General features: G+C 33.7%; 4 protein-coding genes across 7 annotated transcripts; all 4 read left to right on the top strand.

Moving 5' to 3' along the window:
- The first annotated feature begins 3,758 nt into the window (after positions 1 to 3,758).
- Positions 3,759 to 10,946, top strand: LOC126762043 (neurotrophin 1). Of its 4 annotated transcripts, none has more exons than XM_050478525.1 (7): positions 3,759 to 3,863; positions 6,570 to 7,005; positions 7,068 to 8,044; positions 8,336 to 8,458; positions 8,513 to 8,659; positions 8,729 to 9,359; positions 9,526 to 9,976. In XM_050478525.1, the coding sequence occupies exons 2-7, from the start codon at positions 6,580 to 6,582 to the stop codon at positions 9,883 to 9,885; spliced, it is 2,664 nt and encodes an 887-aa protein (XP_050334482.1). In that variant the 5' UTR covers positions 3,759 to 3,863; positions 6,570 to 6,579; the 3' UTR covers positions 9,886 to 9,976. The 4 variants fall into 4 exon arrangements, with proteins under 4 accessions (XP_050334482.1, XP_050334481.1, XP_050334479.1 ...); XM_050478524.1 differs by having other exon boundaries at positions 9,445 to 9,976; XM_050478522.1 differs by having other exon boundaries at positions 8,729 to 10,946.
- Positions 10,947 to 11,803: 857 nt separating this feature from the next.
- LOC126761585 (uncharacterized) lies at positions 11,804 to 13,135 on the top strand. The gene is made up of 2 exons (XM_050477894.1): positions 11,804 to 11,993; positions 12,089 to 13,135. The coding sequence occupies exons 1-2, from the start codon at positions 11,861 to 11,863 to the stop codon at positions 12,976 to 12,978; spliced, it is 1,023 nt and encodes a 340-aa protein (XP_050333851.1). The 5' UTR covers positions 11,804 to 11,860; the 3' UTR covers positions 12,979 to 13,135.
- Positions 13,136 to 13,721: 586 nt separating this feature from the next.
- Positions 13,722 to 15,407, top strand: LOC126761248 (uncharacterized). Its single transcript, XM_050477245.1, has 2 exons — positions 13,722 to 14,548; positions 14,777 to 15,407. Exons 1-2 carry the CDS (start codon positions 14,284 to 14,286, stop codon positions 14,836 to 14,838), a joined length of 327 nt encoding a protein of 108 aa, XP_050333202.1. The 5' UTR covers positions 13,722 to 14,283; the 3' UTR covers positions 14,839 to 15,407.
- A 3,686-nt stretch (positions 15,408 to 19,093) lies between these two features.
- On the top strand, positions 19,094 to 22,313 carry LOC126761236 (uncharacterized). The gene is made up of 2 exons (XM_050477226.1): positions 19,094 to 19,424; positions 20,482 to 22,313. The coding sequence occupies exons 1-2, from the start codon at positions 19,422 to 19,424 to the stop codon at positions 22,198 to 22,200; spliced, it is 1,722 nt and encodes a 573-aa protein (XP_050333183.1). The 5' UTR covers positions 19,094 to 19,421; the 3' UTR covers positions 22,201 to 22,313.
- The last annotated feature ends 354 nt before the right edge of the window (positions 22,314 to 22,667 follow it).

The following is a 22,667-nucleotide window of genomic DNA, read 5'->3' as shown; positions in this document are numbered from 1 at the left end:
CAGAGAAAACAGTACAGCCAGTGGAAACACCGCCAGCAACAAAATTAACATTGACGAGTTTTTTCCACTTGCGAGAACATTGCTCTATTCGGAAATATCTTGATATTATAAAAGGAATGCATCGTCAAAGAAATAGTTAGGCAGAAAGCAAGGCCAACCAATAGATGCACATCCAGATGTGTTATCAACTAATGCATTAGGACGAATTTACACAATTATCAATTCACGAAAGATACAATTGCTTGAACTAATCACTGGGATCAAACGATGGACGATGCGATAGCTACTTCGAATACAAAGTACACTTTTCGCGATAATCATTTCGACATATCAGCCTTCACAATTGGAATCGACATTGCCGAAGACATTTTACATCGTATTCACTAATAATTAGAAATGAGTCAATTCCGATGGATGCTTCCGGCGGTTTGATATCAATTCCATCTGCCGTTTATCAATTCACGAAAGATGAACTTAGCACGAATGTTCGGACATTGGACAAATTATCGTAACTATGATTCCTTAAGTGCACGCGCAATGTTAGCTGACAAAAATACCGATGTTGATGAATTGAAAGATTCAAAGTCAAATTTGCAGACAGAAAAAGAAAGAGGCCGAAATGCGTGAGTATGAAGAGCTTGATAAGCTGGCCGACAGGGGTAATGCTCGAAAATTCTATGAAAAAATGCGGCGGCTTACAGAAGGTTTCAAGACCGGAGCATACTCTTGTAGAACCCCCCAAGGTGATACTTACTACTTAAATTATGGAGGGAACAATTCTCCAGCCTGCTGAATGGCAGTGAACGTACAACACCAGGAGAAGGCGAACCCGATTCCGCAATCAATGACGAGGGAGCAGACGTTCCATTGCCCGACCATGAAGAAGTTCGAATAGCAATTACCCGCCTGAAGAACAACAAAGCGGCGGGGGCCGATGGATTACCGACTGAGCTATTCAAACACGGCGGCGAAGAACTGATAAGGAGCATGCATCAGCTTCTTTGTAAAATATGGTCGGACGAAAGCATGCCCAACGATTGGAATTTAAGTGTGCTATGCCCAATCCATAAAAAGGGAGACCCCACAATCTGCGCCAACTACCGTGGGATAAGCCTCCTCAACATCGCGTATAAGGTTCTATCGAGCGTATTGTGTGAAAGATTAAAGCCCACCGTCAACAAAGTGATTGGACCTTATCAGTGTGGCTTTAGACCTGGCAAATCAACAAACGACCAGATATTCACCATACGCCAAATCTTGGAAAAGACCCGTGAAAAGAGAATCGACACACACCTCTTCGTCGATTTCAAAGCTGCTTTCGACAGCACGAAAAGGAGAAAATAATTCGAGCTGCAGAACTTAATCGAGCAGGTACAATCTTTTATAAGAGTGTACAGCTGCTAGCGTATGCCGATGATATTGATATTATCGGCCCCAACACCCGCGCCGTTAGTTCTGCTTTCTCCAGACTGGACAAGGAAGTAATGCAAATGGGTTTGGCAGTGAACGAGGGCAAGACGAAATATCTCCTGTCATCAAACAAACAGTCGTCGCACTCGCGACTTGGCTCTCACGTCACTGTTGACAGTCATAACTTTGAAGTCGTAGATAATTTCGTCTATCTTGGCACCAGCGTAAACACAACCAACAATGTCAGCCTAGAAATCCAACGCAGGATAACTCTTGCCAACAGGTGTTACTTCGGAGTGAGTAGGCAATTGAGAAGCAAAGTCCTCTCTCGACAAACAAAAACCAAACTCTATAAGTCACTCATAATTCCCGTCCTGCTATATGGTGCAGAGGCCTGGACGATGACAACAAGTGATGAGTCAACGTTGCGAGTTTTCGAGAGAAAAGTTCTGCGGAAGAACGGCGAATATCGCATTCGATGGAACGATGAGCTGTACGAGATATACGACGACATTGACATAGTTCAGCGAATTAAAAGACAGCGGCTACGCTGGCTAGGTCATGTTGTCCGGATGGACGAAAACACTCCAGCTCTGAATGTATTCGACGCAGTACCCGCCGGGGGAAGCAGAGGAAGAGGAAGACCTCCACTCCGTTGGAACGACCAAGTGGAGAAGGACCTGGCTTCGCTTGGGATATCCAATTGACGCCGGAAAAGAAGAAACGACTGACGCGCTGTTGTTAACTCGGCTATAATCGCGTAAGCGGTGTCTACGCCAATAAAGAAGAAGAATAAAGTCAAATTCTGGGAGACTTGCGCTCATACAAATCGATCGATCGTCTTGACAATGAAGAATTATCCAGTGGAATTTCTAAATTCATTGGAAAGGCTTGGTATGCCACCGCATCATTTCCGTCTCAAAGTAGAATCTGTCGTTATTATGTTTCGCAATCTTCATGCGCCGAAACTGTGTAATGGAACCCGACTGATTGTGATGCCGCTATCGAATACAAGGAGGCAGAATGCTTGATTCTACGAATTTCATAGAGTTCTAACGATTGGCCATTTCAGTTCAAACATATTCCGTTTCCAGTGAAAATTGAATTTGAGATGACAATCAACAGAACACAAGGATAGTCGCATAGTGTGTGGCATAAATTTGGAAACGCCATGTTTTTCACACGGCCAGATATACGAGGCGTACTCACGAGTTGGAAAACCATCTTTTCTGTACACAGAAACCAAAAAATGATTTTATCAAGCTGCGTTACATTGAAAAAAAAATTAAATGATAAATTCAACTTTAGTTTCATTCCAAAACACATAATTTCACGCAGAACAACGGCACTATAGATACATATACAGTGTTTATATGTATAAAAATATTTTAGCTATCATTGTAAAACACCAATGTAAAACAAGAATAAAAGAAATGATTAAATGACAAAAATATTCGCAATTAAGTAAATCAGATGGGCAGAAGAAAATATGATGCAACCGCTGTTATTAATTTATATTCAAAAAATAACGCTTTTTGTTTAAAATTACCACCCACGGTGATCCAATGTTTCACTAAAAGCATGCAGTTTACTGATAATTTCAATGAATAAAAGTAGCAATTTTTCAAATATGTCTTATGGTGTACTCATTGCCAACATGTTCTTGATACATATATCCTCTTTCGTATATAATGCATGATTTTATGACTGTTAGTTATTCACCAGTTATGTATGAATGAACGCGAAACAGTTAACAGAGAAATGTCATTTACGGTATATTCTGGGGAACTGTTGATATGCACAAGATGCATAATTTTAATTAAAAGAAGTAAAGATGGGCTAAGTACGACGATCAAAAAAGTGTAACCGAACATTTTATATTTGGAACAATTATATCTAATTACCTCAAATCAGATATATGTAAGTGATATGAATTCAATCAAAGCTAAATTTAATATAAGGGGTATATGAGGAAAATATCAAACAAATAATAGGAAATCCTAATTTCATTCTGAACTGATGAAAATCATTATATATTGCACATGGGAGCTGGGGTAATTTGTAGATCTACATATATCCCAGATTTTCAGCGTTAAACTATAGTACATATATCCAATATTATGCTTTTACTCAATTTTGCTAAAAAAAACGCAACCTCATTTTTCAAAATATGAAGCACATAAAAATAAAACTTAAATATACTACTTTATTAACAATTTTACAATACGTGTGTATATACTATATGTTAGTTTACGGAATGTATTTAACAGAAGCAGCAGCAATATGCACAAACGTTGACATTTGAGAGTTGGAAGCCATGTTAATAGTTAGTGTACATCAATAGAGTCAGTTGTTAGCATGAGTTTAGCGTGATACGACCGGCATTTGGAAAGCGCATTAACCAACTCTTCGATAAATATTAAACCGGTTTTCTGGATTAATAGGTGCACAGTGTAAATAAATATGTTTAATTAAATGAAAACATCATATAATCTGAAATTTTATAACTAATTCTAAATAAAAAGTGCTTCTATAATTTGCAAAAAAAAATTATTTAAGGTCGTAGAAACCCCATTGATAGTTTCTCTATCAAACTATATGTATGTATATCAGCACTCAAAAAAGTTCATTGTGGGTAAAAGAAGGCATTATTGCTAGGTACCTATGAAATAATATGTGATATGAAAATTACTATACAAATTGGTAGAAATTTTAGAAGGGAAAGCCTGAAATTTAACTTTCTTGGATTCTTTTGTAAAAACTTAATGTATGCACATAAGCTTGAAACTGTTGTGTTTAAATGTGTTATGTTCCACTTTGCTACAGCCGCAGTGCACATTCATAACAGTATAAATTGGGTTGTATATGAATGTATTTTTACTTATGCATACATACATATGTATAAAGACATACCTAACAAATAGAAAATTGTGTCAACTTTTTCTTCTTTGGCTGAAACTCTTTTTTGTACAAATTATTAGAGTTGGCGTGTATGTTGGCATTGTAGAACGTTTTTTGGTGGTAGTTACATTCAGCTTATTATTTTTCTATTATAAACGAATATTTTTGAAATCTTTCCAATTCAGTGTTCTTCATTTAGAGTTCAGTCCCAGATGAATACGCATATATTTTATTTCATCTGTATATTTACAAATATATGTGTTGAAATATATATTTTATTCATGTTACCATTATCGAAGAGCAACAATTGGAAACTTTTTGCTAAGGTTCTTCAACGAATAGCAAGACATCTATATTTAAAAACATATCCCAGCGTTACTTTTTAGTTGTTTCGCCGCAACTTCGGAGTAAAAAAACACTTTGCTAATGCACCAAGTCTGTAATGTCTGTGTAATTAGGTAAAAATCGGAAAAGTTAAAAATAAATTCAAAAAGTGGGAAAATTGTGAATACGCATATATAGGATTTAGCGTATAAAGAGATTCGAGTTATAGAATACAACTCAGCATAAATCTCAGAGAAATAATATATTTTTTATTATACATGGTATATACTAGAGGACCCGTCCACGCTTCACTGTGGCTGATACATAGATAAAACTACTACTACCATCTATATGATTTCTAGAGTTGGATTATAACTAATGAGATATAGCATTTTTATTAAGCAACTTGTGTTAGTTTGCAAAAAAATGGATCATAAAGCATTTCGTGTGTTAATAAAGCATTGCTTTTTATGAGAAAATACTGTTGAATTTTGGGTCAGGGAAATCCACCGTTGAAAAGATATTTGCTAAGCTGGAAACAGGCGAAATGAGCAAAGTAGGTGCCTCGCAAGTTCATAATCCAACAAAAACAACGAATAACTGATTCTGAGAAGTGTTTAAGTGCTCTCTAATCGGAATAAAGCCGAAATCTTTCGTCGGTGATAGAAACATAGCTCCATCATTTCCCACTGAAGTCCAATCGACCGTCATTCACATGATGAACCGGTTCTCAGACGTGGAAAAACGAAAAAGGCGGCTGGAAAGGTTATCACATCAGTGTTATGGGATGCACGTGGTATAACACATACTCAACGACTTATTACTGAGCCAGTTATAATCTATTTCACTGCGTATTTGGTTGAAGTTCTTTTCTTCTATTTCAAATATTTAGCAATTGTATTATTTTTGAGAAGACTCTGTTTAAAATTGTACCCATATATTCAAATGATTGTTACAAACATGAATTTTGAACAAATGCTTATTATTTGAAATATAATTTTTGTATCTATGAGTTGTATTAAATTTTGACATAAAGAGATAAAAGGTATGTCATGTCCTTACCCTGGTTCTAAGCTACCTCACCACCAATCTTCTGCTAAATCGGTTCAGCCGTTCTTCAGTTATAAATGGTGTAACTAACACAACTTTCATTTATATATGTATATAGATTTGCATAAACGATTTTTCTTTTCTTCACACATTAAAGTCATTGAACCAAGAGTACAAGTAGCCGAAACAGTCAAACGAGCTTTGTACGACGTGAAGATGAAACAAATTGTTTTTCATCTCTGATCGATTGGAAATAATGGTTACCACTTGTGGGATGAGTGTGGGCTTCATTGTTGTCGACATTGTATTTGTATTAATTTCCACTTTCAATCTTGCCAAGGGTACTGTAAAACGTGCCTTCTACTAATTTTCTGTCGGTTCGCGGAAAACATATTGATGCAATATCGGAGTTGTTCGTTAAATATGTATTTAGTTTAGCTTCTAACACTACGAAGAACTGACTGAAATTTAAAAAGGGTATATAGCACCTAGAACATGTAAAGAATATGACAAAACATGTATATTGAGTATCTTCTACTTTTATTAAAAGATGCTTATCTCTCTGTAAATAAACAATTCCGTTGGTTTATATAAATCCCGGTCGTTTTTTACCAAACGAATGAACATTTTCAATGAGTATTGCATCCTCAACTCCTACTCCCGTACGGTAGCTTTTAATTCTAATCGTTAAGTAAAATATAAAATAAAGTATCATCACTTTAAGCTCACGGGAGAAACAATTTGAAATAGAAGTCACTCATATTTAAACAAAATTTGAATTTTGATTATAACTTGGTTGAATCTGATAGTATAAGCTTAAAATTTTGTCCATAAGTGTAGTGTAATTTTATATTATTTTATCATATTCTAAATTGTATTTTTAGTTTCACGAAGATGCAGGCAGGTGAAAAACCCCAGACATTATTTTGGGCCATCCTTTTTTGTTTGTTATGGTTAGTTAAGACATCGGATGATGATTTGGTCGATTTCGATTTCGCAGACCTAAAGGAAATTGAATGGAATTACAACAGCGAGCGAGTCCGAGATCAATTGCATAATGCTGTTGACGATAACTTTATTCAAACTTTTGTAACAATGAGCGACTTGGATGAAGAAAACCGAATTCACCCTTTTAATTTGAGAGAACATGTTTTGAGAAGTGCACTTTCGAAAGCCTTAACTAATGAGCAGCTGCGCCAAAAGTTTGTGGAAGTTATGCCAATATTACGTGCCTTAACTCCTCAACAGCGATTAACATTGTCTGCGTTAATATCAGCACAAATTAATTTGAAAGGTGACCAAGGCCTAAAATTAGAACAGGTAAATTTTACCTATTAAGTTTCTTGTGGTTAATCATTTTATTATTTTGATTACTATGACAGGTACGTGCGATGTTTGGAAATGACAAGAAACTGTTACTTCCAATTGTGTATGATATTGCAAATCTTGTACGTAATTCGGCTCGAAAATATTTGAGTTTGGATCTCGATTTGCCGAGCCAAAATAACCAGCCGCCAGATATAGAACGTCGCATGGGAGATGTATCATCAACAGAGTTACTGGATGAAGAACACATTAAGAAAATGGACGATTTATCTATCGTTAGTGAACAAAATAAAAATGGAGTGTCATTAGAAGAATTTTTCAGTGAAACTGGTGAAGAAATGTTAGATCCGAAAAGTATAAATGAGGAGTTGCAAGAAGTATTGAATACAACTTCACCCCCAATCGAACAATTTAGTACTTTTAATTCAATTGAGAACTCACCGAAGCGAACTAAACGAACGGCTACAACATCAGAATTTGCACATAAATTAATTCGCTCTGATTTATCTTCAATCGATGATGACGATATTGGTCGCCGAATTACAGGAAATATTATACAACTGAACACCACAGCTTTTATTAATGCAAAAGACATAAGTAATGATTCTTTGTCCAGCAAGAATCGATCGAATAGTATTGAATATCTAGATATCGGAAATAGAACATTTACTGAAAAACAACTTCAACATTCAAAATCCCATCAAGAAGTTGAGAATCTTGCTTTTGCTAGTTTAAAAGAAATAGAAGTAAATCTCCAAAACAACAATGAATCTATGGTAAATGAGTTGGACGAAATTTTACCCATTCCTGAAGAGCTAATTGCAGGTCCACGATACCGCATTTCAGGCAATAAAAAGCACCTCAGTCGGTCGAAACCAACAACTACGAAACGAAAACGAGGCCAAGTTTCGCCTATTCGTTCCAATACAGAAGGACAACATAATGGAGGTGGAAGTAATAACGGTGTTTTGCCACCCCAGAAATGTGAGAGGTTCACTTCTTCTATGTGTATTCGAACTGAGGACTATCCACTGTAAGCGCCCGAAATTCTAAAATTTTAAACTCTATCTTATTGCTTCAATTTCACGTTTAACACTTATTAAAAGATGTGACAAAAATTTTGCTAATTCACATATACTAATATATATAACTGGTTTGTAACGTGGCTGTAAATTTCAACCATTCTTACAAATATCTTAAGATTCAACACTGTTATAAGGTTTCTGGTTCAATTGGATTTTCTTTTTATAGTTTGAAATTTAGTCTTCAAATTTTAAATTATTATTTGTTCATAATTATATAACATGATCGAATACAATATCAGAGATCTAATAATGGGTAGCATTCGACGACATAAAAACGCTATGGTCGCTTTGTGGGTCGATTTTCATGACAAGCATGCCCAGTTGGATGCAACTGATGACATTGACGACATTTCTATCCGTCGGTTAGTATAATTTATAAAATTCTAAAGTTTCATTATAAATGAAATTAACTTCAGTAAAGAAAACGAAGCTTCTGGAGGTGGATTGTGTCAGAGTATTGTTCGGTATGCGCGTCCTCAAAAGGCTCGTTCCGCATCTGGGGAATGGAAATATATAGTTAATACCGGCCAGCATACTCAAACGCTCAGATTAGAGAAATGCATGTAAGTATTTAAAATATATATTTTTTATTTAAGAAGGGAACACTTTTTTTTATGGATTTTTTCAAGCAGTGCATCCCAAGAGGGTTGCTCCTATTTGGCTCATAGCTATCGTTCTCATTGCACTCAGGTCTATAATTACCATCGCCTGCTTAGTTGGGATAGAACACGTGGCTTACATGTGGATATTTTTAAAGTACCTACTTGTTGCTCTTGTGAGATAGATGGATTGCGGCATCATTTTCCGTTCAAAGCAGATACCAAAACAAGACAGTTTACACCCGCTTTCAATTCAGATATATATTCGACTATTAATGAAGAACTCGACTATAATGACGAACAGGATGAGGATGATTTAAACTACCAACTTAATAATGGTCTTAAAGGAAATCATAAAAAGTATGATAACAATGAGTTAATGTTAGATAGTCGATCTAAACTTCAATCGCCAAATCCAACATTGGGATCGTATCTAATCCCCCCTGGTGGCGAAGAAGAATATGATTTCATTGATTATAAGCAAGATCTTCAGCATAAACATCAGAATTTTGGTCATATTTTGAGTACATCGGCAAATACGAAAAATATAATAAGGAATTCGCAACGTAGGCGGCCACATAAAAGACTGGGTCCAGCTAATACTTTCAATCAAGAGCGTGTAGATTTGGATATTGCACCAAGTGAGCTGCATCAGAAGCAAGAGGTAAACTTTTCTGCCAGCTCTTTGGCCAATTTTAATAAGCGAACTCCACAAAAACGGCAACGTATTCATTCTGTGCTCCATACAGCTCCAACTAGCATCTCACCCATTTATACTGCAGTCGCTGGTACATCCACACCTACTGACATCGTTAACTCTCCCATTGCAGGGGAAGACCCAACTTCTTCAACAACGACCATTCGTCACCGAGTCGTTGAAAGTAGCAACAGCATTGCCACCAATACCCATCAAACGTCAGGGCCGAACTCGTTCTATAACGGCACTCAGCAAAAACAAAGAAATTACAGCTCCAACAGCAAGGTTAACAGACATTACCAATTTCTTGGCAATGCAGAGCAGAACTCAATACCAAAATTTCGCTCAGAAGCACGCCCCATTATTACATCAACCACTAGAACAAGAAAGAGATCAAAGCCATCAACAGCAGGACACCCAAATCAGTGGAGCTTTTCGCAACATGAACAACCGACTTCCACGCAGCCTCCACACGTTCCTTCATTCCATGTAAACTCTATTCATAACACTGAATCTAATTCAACCGACTTTAGTAATTCAGCAGACACTTCTCAAGTATCATCTGAGCCCGGTGTAAAAAGAATAAACTATAGCTATCATCCTATTATTGACTTTTTCGAAAACCAAAAGTACTCTACCGTCGCGTCAACAGTAAAATCAATAGGTGAAGGTAGTGAAGGACAAATATATCCTCATAAGATAATGAAACCACGAACACCACTTGTATCGGAAAACTTAGGCGCTAACTCAAGAAATGGAGGGAGTGGACTGAGTTTGCGTGACAGATTCGGAAGTACTGCAGATTTGGTCAACAGACTTCATATGGATGACAATACCTGGCATCCGGTACTAATAAAAATGAAAGGTCATTCGTATTAGAAAAATATTTCGTATTTATAGAATTTTCACGATATGTGAGTATTGATTATATAATATAATTTATTTATTCCATTTATATAATTTCATTAATTTAATCCGCGTATTTATTAAACTATTAATTAATTTTATCGAAAGCGAGTTTTCTCGTAGAAATGCATAGCAAATATCCATATATGTAAATATTTGGATTTTTTTAAGAGCAATAATGACCAATAGAAATAAGCATATGCTGTAGTTTAAGTAAATTTATATTTGAAAGAAACTTATGGAGAGTTTTTCTTAATTAGTAACTATTCAATGAGAAACTCTTATACACACATATATGTAAACCTACAATTAGTGGAAAAGAAGATGAAATAAAAATAGGAATAATATTTGTGAGTATATATAAACAATACGAAGACATTAATGGTTGGTCAAAGCCTGTTTCATACATTTATAAATATTTTAAATTTAACTGAAATAAGTGACTAAAGGTTGTTTATAAATTATGGGTCAAAAATGTTTGTGTATGCTTTCATTTAAATACGCAAAATGTTTACAATCATTATTTTTGACTATCGTTAATTTCTACAGAAATAAAATACACTAATCAGAAGAACGGAAATTGTTATTAGGACGTACCACATTGTTAGTAATCACAAAATACCATTAAAATATCTCACATAAAACTAACACATTTGGCATACTTAAATTCATCCAGAAGAACAGATATCATTATATTTGGTACAACGGGCTAGAACAAAAGCCGATTTGTTTCATTTTCGACGCTAGATCACACTGGCAGTGGCTAAGAAGATATGCCCCCTTAATTTCGTTAAAATGCCCAAACTGTGACCAGATGGGCCACACCAATGATTTTAATGTAATCCTATCGTATTATCTCTACGGTAAAATTTAATGCATTTGAATTTTTGTCCAGACAGTTATCTCACTTAAAACATTTTTAAACATAACCTTTTCCCTTGTAAAGGGAGTGGTTATTATTTAGCCGCCGACCACTTTCAACGTTTTAGAGGGCTGGTTCACGTTAATTTTTCAAAGATTTTTACACCACAGTTTCCCCTACTGTAATACTCTTTAGCAAATCTCATCACTACAGTTATCGTTAGGAAGGTCAAATGCACGGAGAGACAGACATCCGGAATTTAAATGTCTTGTCATACTCATCATTTTGCTAATATATCTTTTTATCTAAGTATTTCAATTGATTTTGTGTTACAATCAATTATTATGTCAACAAAACTTCCTTACCCGTTAATGGCATTGCTGCATGTGAATTTACTGGCACACCGCCGTGCTTATTTAATTTGAATGGTTAATAAAAAATTGATTTGCGGTGGGAAAGCTCTTCCGCTTTCATAAAGTTAAACGGTGTTTAAATAAATAATCTATCTTCTTTTTTCTCAAGCACCCTAACTCTGTTTGTTACCCATTTAACAACCCAGTTGTCTATTTCCAGTTGGTACATAGAAAAGATATGTATAAGGAATTTTGTTTATAAAATACCTGTATAGGTAAAACCTTTCACAGTTGAAGTGTAAGCAATGCACAGTGCGGTTGACAATGTATCGTGAAAGTGAATAAAGATGTATATAGCCATGAAATATACAATGGGAATATTCGCGCTAAGCATTTGGTTTTTCAAAGTGTGTATTGCTATCAAATTGAAAGAGTTGTCACTTGGAATGCTATCTGACAATGTACCATTTCATCTGCAAGGTATTAAATTGGTACATATTGCAAATAGTGTGATGCATATAATTCTGCGTTTCCAAATATTTTCAATTGTTAATAAAAAATTATTTATCGAGCAGGCGTTCAACAAGCACCGCCCATTCGTTCACAGTCAATGAACCCCGTATCAATACCAGAGTTAATGAAAGTTTCCACTCTAACAAATGGTGCAACAAGTAGCAAGTGGCCAAAGAAAGCGAACGAAGTAAAAAAACAGCTAGCAGGCACTATACTAAACCAGAAAGTTCAAACGCAAACACACAAACGTCTTCGTAATAAACTTGTAAGTGATTCAAACACAACGGGTTTATTATTATTAAAGACTCAGCTACAAAATATGCCAATGTTGATGGCATCCACTACACTGCCGCTCGAAATCTTAGCGTCAGTTCGTAAAAACAAGACGCTACTTGATCAGCAAAAGCAACGGGCGAGACACCGGCACAAAAATTTGACAACCCATACTGTGGTTATGAAGACGGCTAACAAACAAAACAAGTTTCGACGAGGCAATGATCATAAAAACTTGTCGCAGAAATTGCGAAGAAATCGTGTACGTCGTGAATTACAGGAATCGTCCAACTCCAAAGGGAAACCAAAAATTAAAAAACAACCATCTACCTCGGAATTAGTCGATAATGCAAATTTGATTATTCGAAAAGGGACTTTGTTGTTATTGCACTTGGATAATCTATTGAAGGATGCCGATTTTTTTTTACGTAATGAAGAAGACATGATAAACTGGAGTTCAAATTGCAATATGAAAAGCTTAATATTGCAAAAGTTCCCGCAGAATGAGTTAAAAAATTTACACTCCAAAACTCAAGAAGAAAATAAAAGAAAAAGAGATTGTTGTATTTTAAGAGTCAATTGTACGAAAAAACCTGATCGGAAAGCGGATGATAGGCTTCTCTATGAAGATGTCATAGCAAACATCAGAAATATGCAACATATACAAAATATCCATTAAAAGGAAAAGGAGCAGAAATAAGAGAATAAAGTTAGGAGTATCAGTAAATACTTGGCGAAATTATTATTTTGTTTCAGCTTTTATTCGACATATGTATATATAATAGTAATGGAAATTATAGCTAAAACCATTGTACTTTTTTACTGAAAACTAAACATCTAATTATAAGGAGATCTTATATTATATATTATGTTTATTAATATAAATAATTTCCAATAACTTTTGAGTGAATTTTTAAATCAATACTTAATTTTGTATTCATGTGCCCCTCAGTGAGGTTTATTGAAAAGGATGTGGAGGTGTGGTTGGCTGGTAGTTAAGTAGGAGTAAATCAATATGGGAACTTGCTTCAAAGATCGGATGTATTTATTTACCTTTTGCAATCAGAACCACTGTTTTAAAAAAAAGAAATTCAGAAAATTACTAAAGACAAGTGGTTGCACATGAACATAATAGCCTAAGCAAGTCACTCTGTTTTGTCTATTTTCGAGTAAAATTTTTATTGAGGTCTTCCGTTTTTCCATAGGAGCTTCTATTGTAGTTTGCAACAACCAATAAATTGTTTCAAAAGAACTATAGATAATTTAAAACATATTCCCAAAGAAGTCAGGAGCTATTTTCATTTAAATAAATGTTTTGGAAATAAAATTAAGTATAATTAATGATCATTCATGCAAGAAGTAAATTTATTTTGACTAGTTAGAAGCAACAATTGCTACATATGTATGGGTGTAAATCGAAGTAAGCAGTCGCACCAGGCACGCACCGAAATTTTTTCAAGAACGCGTGACATTAATGGATAAGCATGTACTCATACATACAAGTAGGTAATTACCAAGCTTCACAAGGTTTAATAGGCATGCAAGTACCTACTTCGGTCGTGGAAAATCACTGAAATTTTCAGTCCGGCCCACATTTTAGTCTAATAGAGAAAAAAAGTAAATGCTTGATTGCTTGAGCTATTGTGAAAGAGCGGTGAAGAAGAACGTTATCCGACGAAACCTTGATGGAGCTTGTAATTAAAACTAAAGAAACTTCGCTATTTATAAATTTTCTTAACATTTCTATTGTTTAAGAAAATACACACCATTGTTGTAGGACAATTTTTTTGTTCTTAGTGTAGGAATAATCAACAAGTCGAATTTCTGGAGGTGAATGCTTATAAAAGCGCAAACAGTCATTTTGTAGTTATTAGTTGTCATTGCTATGCAGTAACATAATAAACGGAGGAAATTCTATCAATATTATTTAATTTATTTGAATGATTAAAATATATTATTGGAAAACATAAAACAATAAAATAGTATGGCTCTATTAAAGTGTAGCCAGGTGCTGTCTGTAGCTTTGTTATGCACAGTGATAATAGCAGAAAATGCAATTCATGCGGTGCCTAGTTCCAAGCAAGTTATAACATCCAGTCACTCACATGACTTAGATGGTGGTATTGATAGAGAAAAAGACGATTTGCTATCCTCTTCCTCCATTGGTTATGGGTACTACTCGTACCCTTACTTGAATGGTGGTTTTTATGGGGGATACTATCCATATTATGGCGGCATATATGGTTTAGGTGAGTTTTACTACCTTTAACGATTTAAAAGACAACACAATTTTTATTGCATATTAATCACAAATTTATAACATCAATTCTATGTATAAAGATTAATCTGAGAATTACAGCTGAATAATCTAAGTCTATACAATATTTCCTATTCTAGTTTGCGCATAATTTTACTTTTATTGTACATTCATATACATCTATATAGTTAAAATATTAAATAAATTTTGTGTTATACAGGTTATCCTTATTATGGTGGCTATTATGGCGGTCATCACGGCTTTCATGGCCATTACTGGTAAAGCTATATGCTGGAATATATGTGTGTGTAGCGGGTATATAAAAGTAAAAATTCTGTATTTTTTTGCTCAAAAAATAGTAAAACTAAAATATTAGTAGTGTTAATTAAATTATTATGCCTATCTAGAAATTAAATGAAATCTAATTAGCACAACCGCAATTTTAAATAGTTTTTCAGGATTATCATACAAAAAAAGTAAAAATATTTAAAAAATAAAATGTATATTTCTTATCGAATGCTAATAAAAATTAATTGAAAATAATGAAGTTCAATAAAGAAATAAAAACTAATACATTGTAATCAAAACAAAAATTTTCCGAACTTGCTTTTAAAAAGTGTTTAGTTATTTAGTGAATACCAAGTCAAAAAATATTCAAAGATAAATGTGTAATTAAATCTGGTAACTACAGAGATATCGAGGTAATTTTTTCTCCACAAATTAGTTGTTTACATTAAGATTTAAATAAACCTGACATCCAAATTGTTTTTCAATATGGAAAACCTATTGTTATTAAAAAGTTATATCTTTAACTATATAGAAATAATACTAAAGTTCTTGTACGAAACATTTTTATTTGTGAAGAGTATTATTGCTTCGCTGCAACCGAAGTTAACGCTTTTTAGTTATTTGATAAAATTATTACAGTGGTCGCAAGTTATTTGAGCTAGAAATAAATATACAGAAATATAGAGAAATTACTGAGGGAGTAGTGATAAAAGAATGACGAAATGAAAAGTTATTGCAAAATTATAATTAAAATATAACAAAAACAACACAGTAAATTTATTGAAAAACTACTTTCACATCCACTGTCAGTTAATTTCAGTTTTTAAGTAAATCTTAAATTTTAAATTAAAACACTTGTGTACTTCTAATACCTTGAACCCTTGATAAAATGCAAACAACGGTAGGGAAAGAACTACAAAGATGTGTGCCGTTAGTTGACGCACAAAATAAATAAAATCGTTAAACGCGGTTATTTGGCTAACAAAAAATAGTAACTCATAGCTTAAGTCTCTGTCTTCAATCCTTTGATTTTGTAATATATCTATGCGTTGGTAAGTCATAATAAACGAATTATCTTCACTATTCAATATTTAGCTATTATACCAACAATAGATGCCCTACGTAAAAAGTGTTAATCGACTTACTTTCACTTGTTGATCTTCTTAAAGTGCGCTCGCCTTGAGTTTCAATTTAGTGTCAACTTGTACAGGAACAAACGAATATTGTACATAGTATGTAAATACTGCGTGTGTAAAATCATATTATACAGTTAAGTTCAACTGCTTAAACGAGTTCGCTGTTTAAGTCTTTTGAGATAATCGTTGCGTATACATACATACGTACATGTTGTATAAACTATAAATGTGTGAAATATATCGATGAGCAAGTAATTAATTTAACTGTTAAGAAGCAAGGAAATGTCGTCTTACATGATCGAAGGCACTGACCTTGTAAACTCGTTTGATGAAACAAATAAATGGGATACGTACATGTGTAAATTTGTTTCGCTTTTTGTTTTTATTTCGAATGTGGCATATAAAGAAAGAAATGGCTAGGAATTGTGCAATTCCAAAGCACATATTGACATTTAAAATGGATTCGTCTCATCATTTTGAAAATTCGTTTATATTTATATACACTCCAAACTTGTTAAGGTCAGAAGAGACTGAAAGATAATAGCAACGAATTTGCATGTCGGAAATAATGCACGAACGCTACAAAAAGTAGTCGTTTTCCATCGGATTGTAACTGATAATGAAAAGTAGACCCATTACGTCAACCTTAAATACAAAAAATTTTATGTGAAAAGTGGTTAACCTGAAAAGAAAATGCTGAAAAAATGTGAAGCCATTAATGGGACGATCCCGACAACAATTTATCAAATTGAAACGATAGATTGCCGGTTAAAAGCTTTTTGAAAACAAGGGCTGGGAAATTTTGCCTCACCAGTTGACCCAAAAAGCCCTTACTGTCGCAATAGTATGCTTCTGTCTTATACGAACCAATCGCAAGTGGGGTGAAAAATACCCATGTTCTAAATTTCATTAAGATATATTTAATCATCGCTTGCAGGAACATACGAACGAATACATACACATCCAAAAGTCTATTCCTCTCATCATCCTTATCATTTTGATACATAAATCAGTATCAATAGCGTATAGTTTTAAGTAAACAAAATTATTATATCCAGTACAATATGATGCGATAGTATAAAAAGATCATTGTTAGTGTATTAGAAGCAGAAAAATAAGCAGGAAAACATAACGAAGTACAGATCTTAGAATGATGAAAAACAATGAATAAGAAAAGTTGTTGACTCTGTTTTGATCACTAAATTTATTACCGCTACAGACGTCGTGTCGAAATATGTTTTAAACCCTTTCCAATATGGGAACTCCAAATAATGTATTTCGTAACTTTTACTAAGAAGCCAAATCGTTATATTTTATATTTCCCAATACAATATTCAAATTTATATATTTTGTACTTATACAACTGTTATTGCTGATATTGCTTTACGGAATTACATGAATTTATTAATGTTAAAATAAAATATTCAATTTGAATACGTAAAATCAATGGTTTGTTAATATTAGCGAGCCATCTACATTATGTGTGAATAAAATGAATTTAACAATGAGATATTTAAATGTGATCTAATAAAAAACATAAAAAAGTATACAAACACTATCAAGCTAGTCGTTATTATTGTGAAAAGCAGATTCAGTTTCGATTTCAAATTTGGATTGTTGTTTACTCTTCATAAGTAGCTTTTTTATTTTCTTATACTTTTTCTAAATTGAGTGGGCTGATGATTCGTTTTCCATCAGGTTAGTTCATTCTATTACGTGTCGTTAATAAAAAATAAAGAACGCCTACAATATTAAATTGCTATCCAAACTGTCCAATACTATGAGAGATTCCATAATTTTGAGGTTTATCATAAGTAATCTGCGTGTCAAAAAGACATTAACTAATAACTATGAGCAAATGGAAACGTAACTACTCGTATTCTCATATAACTTCAAGTCATTCGTCATAAGCATTCTTTCGTTTTTAACGTTCATTCCCCTCTAGCAAAGTATTTTTAACACCTCGATTTTGAAAACTGGATAATTTTGAGTATTTTAGGTTATATCAGCTATAATCTATTTTATACTTCAATTCAAGCGTTCATGTTAAAATATATTTTAATAAACCTTATATTACTATGCAGTAAGGAATGTCTCGGCCGACAATTATAATTATACCCTGAACAGGGTATATTAAGTTTGTCACGATGTTTGTAACACCCAGAAAGAAGCGTCGGAGACCCTATAAAGTATATATATAAATGTTCAGTATGTTGAGCTGAGTCGATTTAACCATGTCCGTCCGTCCGTCCGTCCGTCTGTATATATATGAACTAATCCCTCAGTTTTTAAGATATCCTTTTGAAATTTTGCGAACGTCATTTTCTCTTCAAGAAGCTGCTCATTTGTCGGAGCGGCCGATATCGGACCACTATAACATAGAGCTGCCATATAAACTGAACGATCGGAATCAAGTTCTTGTATGGAAAACTTTCACATTTGACAATGTATCTTCACCAAATTTGGTATAGATTATTTTCTAAGGCAACAATGTAATCTCCGATAAAATTATTCAGATCGGATTACTACAGCATATAGCTTCCATACAAACTGAAAACTTAGTTACTAAAAGAAATGCACCTGTGAAGGGTATATTAGCTTCGGTGCAGTCGAAGTTGACGTTTTTTCTTCTTTTCAACATTTTACATTAGGATTACGCCTTAACATTGAGAGTACTTAAAAGTTAGTCAGGTGAACGGGGCTATGCATGAGAATAAATACATACTAAATGAAAGTATGTATTCAGCTTCTCAAAGAAAAAATTTTGAATGAAATAGAATGAGAAATCATGGTTCGAGATAGTATAATATATTTTTTATTAGATGAGAGTCAGTTGCTAATTAAAATTCAAAAAGTAATTTAATTATTATATGTATTACTCATTTTTATTTCTTGTAGTACTGAGAGAATTTTTTTATATTTTTTATTACAAATATTTCTTATGTATTATTTTATAAGTGAGTTCTTTGTGAGTTTTTTTTTGTATATCACAAAACATTTCACACCGTCAGCGAGTCAATGAACAGTTTGTTGGCAGTAACCATAAAGTTGTTTTTGTTTTATGAATATGAATGATGCTGATATTCTAGACAGTTTTCTGCACGCATCAGTGACAAACACATCCCAAAAAACATAAATACAACAAGCACAGTCGTAATACTCGTATTTGATTTAAAAATCTCTTCGAGTTCACCTCGCTTAAACTAAAGAGCAAAGAAACAAAACTGAAACAGTGTAATATATTAAATTACGTCTGCATTCAATATAATCGCACACAAGTATATTATTTCAGTCGTAAGATTTATAAAAACGAGATAAATTCAAGTGCTTATAAGTGTAACACTGTAAAATTTATAATAATATGTTCATGTATTAAGGAAATAACAAGGAATTTTAGGATTTTCAGCAGCAGCAATATTTTTAAATATTGTAATTGGGAATATGGTGAGTTGCTGCTGAATATTGTGAAGTATCCAAAATTCAAAGTGAATATAAAGTCTTTCGATGCTTTATTGTAGTTATTTATTAAAAATTATGCAACTGGAAAATTTTTTCATGTGAGATGTAAACAAAGCTGCATTTTATTTTAATTTTGATAAAATTGATTAAATTATGAGTTGGGCAGATAATACTACGGACTTACTAAAAGTAATAGCTTCTTCGTTTTGAATGATTTAAAGAAAATTCAACATAAATTAGTTAATAATTTAATGACTTAAGAATATTTGATGATAATACAAAGTTTATTACACAAAAGCGAAAAAGTGTTAAACATTTTCTTTCATTCAAATTATTTGTTTTATGCATAAAAACAAATACGCTGTGAGTGGAATGAAATTAATCTGGCCGGAAACACATTATGAACGTTAATAATGATACGCTACGACCATCAAATGACTGACTGGTCATACTAGCAACCCTGAACTAGCATTTTTTACGCTCCATGAACGTACATATGTTCAAATATATTAACATTATTATACTTCCTAAAGTAAACATCCTTTCCAACCTATTTTATGACAGCGCAATTTGTGACAACTAAGTAAAACATAAATTAAAATCATCTTGTTGGGCATTTTTTTAATTATCTCATTTTTATTTATCTCATTTCGTTAACATACAATTTATTAGATATTGCTTCGAAATTTCGATAAAATATTACTTGCATTAAGTTCAATGCCTTTTTTAGAATCTTCATTAGTGAAACGTGTATTTCTGAATGTAGCTACTTGAATGTCAATCAACTTCTCCCAGTTAGGCATTTGGCTGAAACCCACTCATATGTATAAGAAATGAAAAATGTTTCTTAAAATTTATTTGAAAATATAAGTATGTATTTTTATTTTTTGAAGGAACTTTGTTTTGAAACTTTGTAAATGGCTGATAATAATATAAATGAATTAAAATATAATGTAAATGTTGTACGTATATACACTCTTGTATGCTTCTTAAAAAATATAATATCAATATGAAACTTTGTAACAATGTTTTACTGTTTCAGATTTCCCAATTGAGTATTTTCGTGTTGACAGCGTTGACATCAAGTACGCTAGCCCAGTATAACTATCAACCACCATTAAAACGCGGAGATTACAATTATTCACCACCAGAAGAGCCTTTCAACGAAGCACCACCGTCCAAGTCTTTTTCAGATTTACAATTATTTACCTCTGCACCAAAACTTGTGGATAAAGCTTCAGCTCCGGCTCTGGGATATACATATACAAAACCAGATGTGTCATTCACACTACCCACACCAATCAAGATCAGTATTACTGCAAAGCCTCCATCAAACTTTAGTGGATTACCTACACGTGTTCCAAATTTGAAAGGATATGAATACGCTCATCCGGCTGTCTCATTTACCTATCCGTCAATTAATTTGAAAAGCAATCCAACTCCGGTTTCTTCGCAACTACCAAAAATAACTTTAATTCCAGCCTTGAAATCAAGAGAATCAGTATTAAGTCCACCTCCCTCTCATCTAAAGTCTTCGGGATACACTTACCCACATCCTGTTATTTCATTTACAATTCCGAAAGAAGGAGAATCACATCCCTCGACAGTACCTACCGCCCATCCAACAACAGATTTCTCTTACGACACTTCTACCCCTTCGATAAATTTTACCTCGGATCCAAGCATATCACCAATAAGATCAACAAATACAACGTATTATCCAAAAATAAAAGGATACCCCTATACGCGACCTTCTGTTTCATTTACAATTCTAGGAAGAATTATAAAAGATAAACCAACACAACTGCCGAAACTTAAGGGATATTTCTATCCTAAGCCCAAAGAGCCTTTAACACTACCAAACATATTTCCGAAGTCAAAAGACAATCTTAAGACCAAGCAAGGAATTATCCTTAAAACTGAAACCAAAGCGTATACTGAGGTATCTACTCATCGTTCGACTAGTAAAATATCACCAACATCATCGAAGGGTTACTTCTATTCACCGCCGGAAGTGCCGTTTACATTACCACCCCAAAATTCGATTACTCGACCATCTGAAGTGCAAATAACGCATTCAACGAACTCCTCTTCTAAATTAAATAGTTATCCAGAAACATCGCCCCTTAAACGAGCTAATGGATATGTTTACTCACGACCTGATACTCCTTTCAAGACTCCAACAAGGTTACCAATCAACAAAGCGTATACTGAGGTATCTACTGATCGTTCGACTAGTACAATATCACCAACATCATCGAAGGGTTACTCCTATTCATCGCCGGAAGTGCCGTTTACATTACCACTTGAAAATTCGATTACTCAAACATCTGAAGTTCAAAGGAACTCCTCTTCTATATTGATTAGTTATCCAGAAACATCGCCCCTTAAACGAGCTAATGGATATGTTTACTCACGACCTGATACTCCTTTCAAGACTCCAACAAGGTCACCAATCACCATTTCGTCGTCACTCCCAAAATCTAATGGATACTTATATATACCGCCTGATATTACTTTTAATATTCCTTCAAGTACCCCAACTGCTAATCGTTCACCAACAAAGATTTTTGGATATTCGTACAAACCGCCCAAAGTTCCTTTCACAAATCCAAAAACAACATCAAAAACTGATATGCCACCATCTTCCACATTATTAAAATCACAGAAACAAACTAAACCTGTCGTTAATTCAAATTATCTGGAACTTCCTCAGGTGGGTTACATATACCCTAAACCAGCCATACCCTTTGGATTCTGAACGCCTTCGTCGCTATGGTTTTATGTATTTTCACTATTGCATTTATCTATATATGTACATATATGAATGTACAGAAAATAAACAAATAAAGAAACTTATAACAGCTAATAAAACTTTTCGTTAAATTTTAATTCTATTGCGAAATATATGTTATCCAACACATTACACAAAAAGGTCTTTCTCCGTATATGATTAAAAAATAAGATTATAGATAACGGATATATGTACAATGCTCAGCAGATTTTGATAATAATACTATCATCATTACTTGTATACTTCAGAAGAACTATGTCCATTCTTCAATATTTAAAATGTACCTTAAATTTTAATGGGTCACTGGTGGCATTTATAGAGTTGCTTGTGAAATGAACTTTTTGTAGTTTTGACCAATATCCGTATACTGTCATACTTAAGGCGTGATAATCAGCTGACTATTCCTATTTTTACAAATTTGTTTTACTAATTTT

The sequence above is a fragment of the Bactrocera neohumeralis genome, chromosome 6 (assembly GCF_024586455.1).
Source record: "Bactrocera neohumeralis isolate Rockhampton chromosome 6, APGP_CSIRO_Bneo_wtdbg2-racon-allhic-juicebox.fasta_v2, whole genome shotgun sequence".
Lineage (NCBI taxonomy): Eukaryota > Metazoa > Arthropoda > Insecta > Diptera > Tephritidae > Bactrocera > Bactrocera neohumeralis.
The sequence above is the reverse complement of the archived record's forward strand: the minus strand, read 5'-3'. Positions and strand labels throughout refer to the sequence as shown.